Genomic DNA, 9,862 nt, shown 5'->3' on the forward strand with positions numbered 1-9,862 from the left:
TCCATTTGTATGTGGGTGGGCTTTATTTATTTATTTATTTATTTATTATTATGATTTTCATATTGTTTTCCCCTTTTTTTAAATGTATTGTAATTTATTTATTTATTTTAATTTGCTTTGCCTATGTTATATGTGGACAAAATAAGCAAACATGCAAATCCTTTTTCATTTTGAATCTGTCTTCAATAAAACTTATTTGACCAAAAAAAAAAAAAAAGACTTGATTATGGCAGCTAGAACAATGTCACAATTCCCACCCAATGTTCCGCCCATAGAAAATGCATTAGAGGCGGTAGTTAGTGTTTTTTATTTATTTATTTATTTATTTTTTATTTAATGCAAAGATTATAGAATACAAAGTATATATTTATGAATGTATGTGTTGTTTTTTATAAATTAAAAGCTTTAAAATGCTGATGGCTGTTAAACATCCATTAAAAGATAAACACAAAGCAAATAGGATTGCTGTGAGACAATGGCAGTTGGCACATTGATTTACACATTGGCTCTCTGGTCTCATGCTCAAATATGTAATTTCATATTATATTCTATTTTATAATATTGTTTTTATCTGTGCCGTTACTATCAGGTTAGTCCTCAGACACGGCGACGGGCTAGAGCGTCTCTGTCAGACCTGTCCTCGCTGGATGACGTGGAGCAGTTGACTGTCCGGCAGCTGAAGGAGATCCTGGCGAGGAACTTTGTAAGCTTCTCTGGCTGCTGTGAGAAGTGGGAGCTGGTGGAGCGCGTCAGGAGGCTTTACCGGGAGAACGAGGACAATCGCAAATCTAGTGAGTGCTGAACGCAGAACACTGCACTAAATCTAAAACAACAGAGTGTAAAATAATACATTTGTCACGAATATATTGATTTAAAATAAACTGGCCATAAAAGTTTTATTGTTGTCGTTGTCGTTGTCGTTGTTGTTGTCGTTGTCGTTGTTGTCGTTGTCGTTGTTGTTGTAAAAATGTATATAGTTTCTTTTGTATATAAAAAAGCTTTTTTATTTTTCCTTTCAGTGGAAAACGTGAGCAACCCCATCACTGCAGGTAGGAAGTTTCTGACTTGAACTAATAAAAATAATGTTGCTTTTTTTGCTGTAGGCTTAAGTTGATTTCTTTAATGATCAGCTTTGGCTTTCACTTTTAAATGGTAGGATTTGTTTTAAAGGTACACTGTGTAATTAAAATTAAAAATGTCTTCAAAATAATTCTATAAAATGTAAATTATAAAATTTAATTATTTTTTATAATTATTTCAATATTTAATTAATAGAGGACATAATAAATCCACCTTTCAAACTTGTACCATATTTTAACCATATTTTAAATTTACAACACTCTTAATCGTCTAAATGGGACATACTCAAGTTTGGATGCCAAGAAATCCACATTTAAAAAAATGCAAAGGTGCATTGCAAGACTATGAGCTACTTTAATTAATATTAATATTTTAGACCATATTTGATATATATATATATATAACTTTTTTGATTACTAGCCACTGTGGCTTGTAGTTTTGCAACCTTGCTAGCCACTCGTAGGCATGGGACAATAACTGTTTACTGCGGTTTTGAAAAGTTAAGGTTTTAAAACAGTATCTCCAGCAGAAAAGATATCCAAAGATGTTGTTTTCAATTCATTTATATATATCTGTGTTTTTGAAGCTAATGAAGACAGCAAAAATCAAAAGTTCATTTTAATAATTTAGCCTGACATGTTTACTGCTCCTAAACATTTAAAAAGAACATATTTTAGAGCATCAATCACAATATTGTGAAACCGTGATATTTTTATCCAAGGTTATCATACCGTCAGAATCTTATACCGTCCCATGCCTAGACACTCGCCATTTTCACTAGCCACAATTTTCTTGACAAATATATATATATATATATCCATAAATTTAAAATTTGGCATGCTAAAACTACTTGATTTCAAAATGTGTTATGTCCACATGCCTTCTCAATCAATTCACTTTTTTAGTGTGTTGTGAATGACCTTGCTCAATCAGCATGAGCAATTGGGCTGTGGTTTTATAGTGTCACTCTGCAATTATTATTATTTTTTTTGCTTTTATTAATAGTTTATTTCACATGACTTTTTAGTGCATGGCACTGAAACGGATTTGCCAAGTTTTTCTTTGGCCACACCAAACTAATTATTTCCTTCCCACAAATGTTAAATAATGTGTAAAAACAAGCAAAATATAACTCCATACACACAATGTTAATGTCAAGCCCTGTCTAAAGATTAATCAGTTTTCCATCAGTCTTGCTATATTCTTAATGCAGTAAAGCATTTATGCTTCAAATTGGGTTTAAGTTTAGCCAATTTTGGGCAGACATTTTTCTAATACTCAAAAGTATTCTCAATTCTTTTTGAAAGCATGGATAAAACTCCAGGAGTTTTAGATATTGAGATCAAAGATTTTTGAGTATTTTTAAAATACAAAATTTAAGCAAATGATGTCATAAATTAAAAAAAAATCCTTCATTTTAGGCTTTAAATGATTTAATATATCTCTGTAAATCCTGGAGGGACTGCCTTATTGGTTAGTCAGTCCCACTTTATATTAAGTGTCCTGCTATGTACCTACATCAAAAATAAATACAATGTACTTATTGTGTTTATAATGTATTTGAGAACACTTGTGGAGCTTTTGAGTTGGGATAGAGGTTGGGTTGTGGACAGGTTTGGTGACATGGGTAGGTTTTAGGGTGGGTTAAGGTGTAAGGGATGGTCTACAGTGTATTTACAAATTTAGTTACAAAAATTAATTACAGCTGTATATTCAAATATGTATTGTCAAGTACACAGTAAATACATGTATTTACACAATAAGTACATTGTAACAAACTATTAATTCCTGTGTAAGTTCATATTAGTTAAGGCCACTTAATATAAAGTGGGACCGGTTAGTCTCCTGCTGTTTTGCTCTAACTCTTGAGCTTTTGCTGCATCTAAAAGTGGAAACATTTGTAATGGCATTCATTTAAAACATTAATGTTCCAATTACTCAGGACAATAGCGTAAGACTTACCACGTTCATCTGGATTAGATTAGATTCAACGTTATTGTTATTACACATGTACAAGTACAAGGCAACGAAATACAGTTTAGGTCTAACCTTGAGTGCAATAGCAGCAAGTGCAGGATATAGATATGTTATAAAGTGCAATTACAGAACAACTATGGTGACACTTACCGATAGATGTACTATGAACATTTATAAACAGGTTGTATTAAGTATGAACAGAGATTTTCAATAGATGAATGTATATAGAGGTTGCTATTAATAATCAGAGGTATGCCGATAGATATGAACAAAATTGCATATGTATATGTACAGTGGGTATGTAAAATTCAAGATGAATTGGTGCTAAGTGAAATTAATATGTACACTTTAGTTGTGCAAATATTAAACGCCTCTACTTTTTTATGGAAAGCTGAATCACATTTTTTCCTGCAAGACATTTTATTTATGGGGGGCCAATAATTACACGGTGTACCTTTTACTCTCTTAACTCCTAGCCGAGTCTAATAGCTGTGCTTTGCTCCTCCCACTTAAGTGGTAGCTTATCCCCCTCCAATCTGCAATGGCGGAATCGGAGGTAAGGCTTGCGATTGATTGGTGGAAATGTTCCCTGCTCACGCCCACCAGTGCACTGCAGTTTGTGATGTCATTGCACTTCAACTCCCTCCCTGCATGGCCACTGCCAGAGAGCATGTACTCTAATATAAAATAATGATATGATAATGATATTGTTTCTACTGCCTTAAATGATTAATAATGCAGTACGCAGTTTGTTATTAAATTGGGGTAAAAATGATTGATCTTCTGTAATGTTTTACTCCCATAGTGCCATTTCATCCATGCCCTTCATTATTATTTCTGTTGTATGACTAGGGTTCATGCAAATTTCACAGTAAGGATGTAGTGATGCACCATCATTTTTTATTTTTTGTTTTAACTGTTGTCAACAAAAATTCCAGCAGAAAATGAAAGGAGCCAGTTTTGTTCACAGTGCAGTGAATCCACACTGCTGACCTGTTTAAATTGATATTCAGGCAAGACTTGATTGGCTAAGCAATAACTAGTTTTGAGCACTTTGAGAAGTTATTAATGCATTGGAAATCATTTATTTTGAACTTGTGTGTTTGTGTGTGTGCACCAAACTGCACAAGTTGCATGATTTCAGGTGAGCAAGGCCTTGTTGCATCATATCAATGTTTATAACTGTTTGCCAGTAGAGGGCAGCCTTTGTGAATCCATTCATTTGGATCTGGTTTATTACCTCATCTTAGTGAGGTAAGCTCTTAGTTCATCTTAAGAGCTGTAGTTAATAACATCTTATTTACCAGATAAAACAACAAAATTATTTGTTTGTTTAATATAAAAAAAAAAAGATTTCAAGTGTAATGTGCGTGTTTATAGTCAAAGTCAAGTCAAATTTAGCTTTATGGACAATTTAACTTCATGTACAGGACAAAATTGTGTTACTCTCAGACCCTAGGTACATAACGGATACTATTAATACAAAAAGTAGAATTTTAAAAAGAAATTGCAATAAATACAATTACACACATAATAAAATCTAAAAATGTGAGTAAAAAAAGTAAACAATACAAGGCAAGGAGTGCAAACAAGAGTTGTGCAGATGCAAAACAGTAAATAGTGCAAAAAGCTTGTAAATATGATATAGTAAAGCTAAAGTATACCTACAGTAGCATTCTCCAAAGGGCCAACTGTGGTTTCAGGTTCTGTTGTCAATTCTACAATTTGTGTTTCCTAAATTACTGAACTTTATTTTTAATGTCATATACAAATTTAATTCTGTGAGCTTCAGTTTGAGGTTGTACATGTGTTCCAGCACCACAGTGGAAGCATGAAGCTACGAGGGAGTCTAGATAAAGAACTAAATAATGGAGAACTAAAATAGTGAAGTAGTTTTTAGATGCCATATTCCTTATTTTACAGCAAAAATCAGAGGTTATTTTGATCTCCAAGCATTTTAATTTTCATCTGTAATCACTCCACTTTTGTTAGATCTCTAATAAAAGCTACCTAAGGTGGTCCAGACAGATATCCAATCATGTTTGAGAAACAGCTATGACTAACTAGTTAGTTTCTTTGACAATGTATCATAGTGTTGGATGTTTGGGAAAGTGTCTGGCTGGTTGGCAGTGTTTGCCAATAGAAGATAGAAAATATGTATTTTGTTGAAGTTTGGTTGAGCTATTGGTTGATTTTTGTTGTTGCTTTTCAGTTATTTTTTTCTGAACTATTTTATTGTTTAATTAATTTGAATATTTCTTTGTATATTTCTTTTTGTTCAATATTGTAACAGTTTTGGTGCATCACTAATTATGCCTTATTTCCACTGAGCAGAAAATTTAGTACAGTACAGCAGTTTTTCTCAACCACGTTCCTGGAGGACCACCAGTTTTGCACATTTTACATGTCTTCTTAACCAAACACACCATATTCAGATCATCAGCTCATTAGCAGACACTAACGACCTGTAATGAGAGTGACCGCCAAAGGAGACATCAAAAACATGCAGTGCTGGTGGTCCTCCAGGAATGTGGTTGATAAACACTGCAGTACAGTACAATTGAGGTTTGGGTACCCTTACTTGGTAGGCATGGTGTAGGCCGGAAAGTTGCGATGGTCACCATTCTTGCTCAAAAACTGAAAGCTGTGTGTGCCGTTCACATATCGCATCTTTTACACACAAGTTCATTATTTTAAATGTAGAAGTGCATTAAGCGGGAGCACATAAAGAGAATAAGCTGTATGCCTCTTGCGCTGTCCACACATTTAGATGTGTTATTTAAATGACCAGAAGAATAACAACTAATTTACATATTATCAGAAATGTGGTGGACAAATGTGTAAGACTCTATTAGTATGAAAAGGTATGATTTTTAAAAGGTCTGCCCCCAAAACCCACCCTATCTCTACCGCTCATTGAGGGATGAGCAAATTATACTAAAATGTAAGAATGAGATCGTACAAACACGTTGGGGGTTGAACACGTCAACATTTTTCTCAGAAAACATTTCTCAGGGTGCTGCTGACTTGAAATTTTCACTGGGTGTTGTTAACAACCAACGAAATCCTGATTTGCAATGAAAACAAATCTAATTAGTTTACAAATGAAGTTATGTGTAGTAAATGAAATGGCAAAGTATTGAACACATGAAGAAAGGGAGGTGTAGAAAGGCAGTGAAAGCCCAGACAGCAGCTGAAATCTCAGTAGTTATTCAGTAACCCTCTGCTTTTCCTCATTGTAAATGAATATCAGCTGCTTCAGTCCAACATCTACATTAGCAGGATGATGAAGAGGAAACTGGAGTGGATATTTCAGAAAGACAATGATCCAAAACACGAGAAGGGTCTGGCTTGCACGGTCAGGCACCCATGCTTCCTATACAAGTGACGCCATTTACGATCGAGACCTGCACCTGTCACAAATCAACACAAATAAACCAAAAGAAAGTTTCCAGTTTGTTTGCGTTGACAGTGACGACATTGTCAATTAATGCTAATTACTCAATTTGTACACCATAACCGACCCCTACCCCCCGAAAAGCTTTTGTATATATCATATGATTATAATGCTTTAATGTAAATTTACCAAAGCAGGCTACTATTAACATTTTTATACCAGCAAAGCTTATTATTTATTTAAATGAACTATGAGGTCTACATATACACACACATTATACTTCTACAGTTATGAATAAAAAAAACACCAGGAAAATTTCAATTTTAGTTTTTATTTTAAAATATTTTAAGGAGTTGTAGTATTATAACTAAAAGTTACACATTATGGACTTACAGCAATGATTCTTGAATGACTTGGGAAGCTATTCTTTATTCAGCGGGTCCCAGGACGATTGCAAACAAGAATGCAGATGTCGATGCAAGTGACTTCGCCGGAGAGTGCATGGCTCGTTTGCATGAAGTCCTTAACCCAAAAATCTCACAGTTGATTAAATAAACCAATATACAGTATACGTGGTGATAAGTTCGCACGTCTGCGCAGGAGTGCAGCCATATGAAATCGCAGTTTCAGTGCAGTCTCTACATGATCCCAGCCCAGTTTTATAGGTCCTCCACACGTAATGTCAAAATCGACTCGATAAGGGAACGTCTTGACTTGCTTAACGGAAAAAAAGTAGCACAGATGATGTGTAACATTAAGGCAAGCATTCGTGGTTCGTTATGATCTGTTTACGTAACTATAGCAACTGTGCCACCCGTCACCATATGTTGCCAAAAACTACAGTGAAACGCTTAGAAAAAAGGCACTTGAGTTTGTGACAGATAAGAAGTTTGTTGCAATGATCTTAATGAAATCCATTACCTTAGATTTTCCTACTTAAGTTAAATTACACCCTTAAGTTAAATTACGGAAAGATTTTCATGCAAGCGGCTACGGGTGAAAATTGTAAATGACATCACTTGCAGAGGAAGCACGGTTGCCTGTGCGTGCAAGTCTGAGCGTGCAAGCCTGAAGGTGCAAGTGCAAATCTGCAGCCAGACTTTATTGCAAAACACAGCCAAGTAAACTCTCAAATGCTTTCAGAGAAAGAAAATCAAGCTGTAGTATGGCCCAGCCAATCACCTAACTCGAACCCAATAAAAAATACAAAATAAAGATCAGACTTGATAGATGAAAACTACAGAACATCAAGATTTTTCTAGTGTGTGAAATCTGTGAAAAGAAATCACATCTGAGCAATCCATATGACTTCATCATTCATATTAGAGGCGTCTTTACGCTGCCATCACCAAAAAAGCCTTTATATGAAGTAATAAATATCTTTCAGTATTTCAGCACTTTCTCCTTGTCATTACAATATTTCAGATAACTTATTTTTCAGATTTTTACAATTTTAATTTTGTTATATTTTTATGTTTGTATTGTTTGGGTTTTTACCAAAATCTGGGTTAATTCCTTGTCAACAGCTCCTTTAGAAATAATATTCCCAGGAAAATACATGACGTGTTCAATGCTTAATTTCCCCACTGTAAATACGAATTGGTCATTAACTCAAAAAGATATTCCATGAATAACAATGAAAGACATTTAGCAGATTCAATTCTGTCTCCTTTTTTGAGTGTGGTTCATTGTGTTTCAGCTATGTACTAAAAATACACACTTCCTGTGTTCTCGTTCTCCTGGCGTGTTACACTAATAATAGCATTCAGCAGTGAGTCTCACTCCACCCTTTGGGAACCATACTGTTCTGCTACAGCAGGTATGCTCACGAAAGGGTCCCAAAAAAAAGTGGAATGGTACAGTTTGCTATTTTGCATTTTATAGTGGAAACTGAAATAAGTATGTACTGTAGTGCCATGTTTCTCAACCATGTTCCTGAAAGATCACCAGCACTTCATGTTTTGAATGTCTCCTTTGTCTATCATACCCATTACAGCTCTTTCAGTCTCTGCTAATGAGCTGATGATCCGAATCTGGTGTACTTATCTAAGGAGACATGGGAAATGTGTAGAGCTGGTGTTCCTCCAGGAACTTGGTTGAGAAGCACTGCTGTGCTGTACCAAACTGCACTGCTCAGTGGAAACGAGACATTACATATCCTACTCAAATGAACCCTATTGGCTGTTATTAGATTGACCGTAACCTCTAGATCCTGTCCTTCGAGATAAATCGAAACGTCATAACAGCCCATCTGTTTATCTCTCTCCAACAACAGATAGTTGCAGGACACAGTTATCGAATGACGATAACCTGTGTCGAATCTGCATGGACGCGGTCATCGACTGTGTGCTGCTGGAGTGTGGTCACATGGTCACCTGCACCAAATGCGGGAAGCGCATGAGCGAATGCCCAATATGCAGACAATACGTTATCAGGGCCGTGCATGTTTTCAAGTCCTAATACTTTTAGGAATACCCCCTGCTTCCTCTGTTTTGCATTAAGGACGCACTCAGCAAGTGCCCCATCGTCGAGAAAGATAAAGTTCTCAGCGTAGATTTTCATGAAGCTTCAGGACGCCTTCAGCCTGGGATCCGCAATGGCTTTGTCAATAGACGCTTCAGTAAGAACATTCCTCAAGCTCTTCAATGAGGCTTTGTTTTAATATGCAATTGTTCAGCTGCAACACCTCACAACCTCGACCCGATGTCCTGCAGCTTTCTGCTCACCTGTCACATGCAAGCACTGTGAGAAACTCAAAGAACAGAACAATGAGAGTTACTCAAGTGTTTTATTATCATTGTGCACCATAACTCAGCATCTGAAAGTTCCTGTTGCTCTTCTACTTCTCTTCTTGTCAGTGGGATTTTGTTTCTTGCTTGGATTTTGTAGCATCTTGGATTATTATTATTTTTTTTCGAACAAAGTTTGGAGTTCCTACAAGTAACATTGTAGCTCCTGATAACTTGGTATTGGGACCATTCGAGGACTGAGAGAAAGAGGAAATATTTTGTGGTCATTCTCATTCTTTTGTTTTGTAATCCTATGACTTCCATTGTCCAAAAGTCTTCGGACATTTGCAGGTTTGTTAGTCACCGCGTGTGTGGCTGGAAGACCAGCATATGTATCGGTGTATGTGGTGAGAATAATAAAAGAAGGTGGAACTGTTTTGTATGCAAATACTTACATTAATGATGTGTCCTATCTGAAAAGAAAAGCCATGAACTAGTCAAAATAATGAATCTATTTGTATATCGTGTATGTGACAATAACCTTCACTTTAAAGAAACACCGTTTTTTTTTTTTTTTTAAACTCTAGCTTTCTTAGAGTTACGTAATTAACTCATTTTTGAATCCATTCAGCCAATCTGTTTCTGGCTTGAACACTTTTAGCTTAGCTTAGCATAAATC

The 9,862-nt window shown here is 35.5% G+C and overlaps 1 protein-coding gene across 5 annotated transcripts in view; it reads left to right on the plus strand.

Annotated features, from left to right (window-relative positions):
* The window catches only part of rnf34a (ring finger protein 34a), a 47,947-nt gene that overhangs the window by 16,947 nt on the left and 21,138 nt on the right, over nucleotides 1–9,862 (plus strand). For 2 of the 5 annotated variants that reach the window (NM_001030068.1, XM_087262827.1), the window contains 3 exon segments: nucleotides 590–791; nucleotides 1,020–1,049; nucleotides 8,730–9,631. The exons of 1 other annotated variant lie outside the window; for it this stretch is intronic. In NM_001030068.1, coding sequence (NP_001025239.1) covers nucleotides 590–791; nucleotides 1,020–1,049; nucleotides 8,730–8,914 — 417 coding nt within the window. In that variant the 3' untranslated portion in view covers nucleotides 8,915–9,631. 5 annotated transcript variants of the gene reach the window in all.

Source organism: Danio rerio, chromosome 8 (assembly GCF_052040795.2).
Source record: "Danio rerio strain M-AB ecotype USA chromosome 8, GRCz13ab, whole genome shotgun sequence".
Lineage (NCBI taxonomy): Eukaryota > Metazoa > Chordata > Actinopteri > Cypriniformes > Danionidae > Danio > Danio rerio.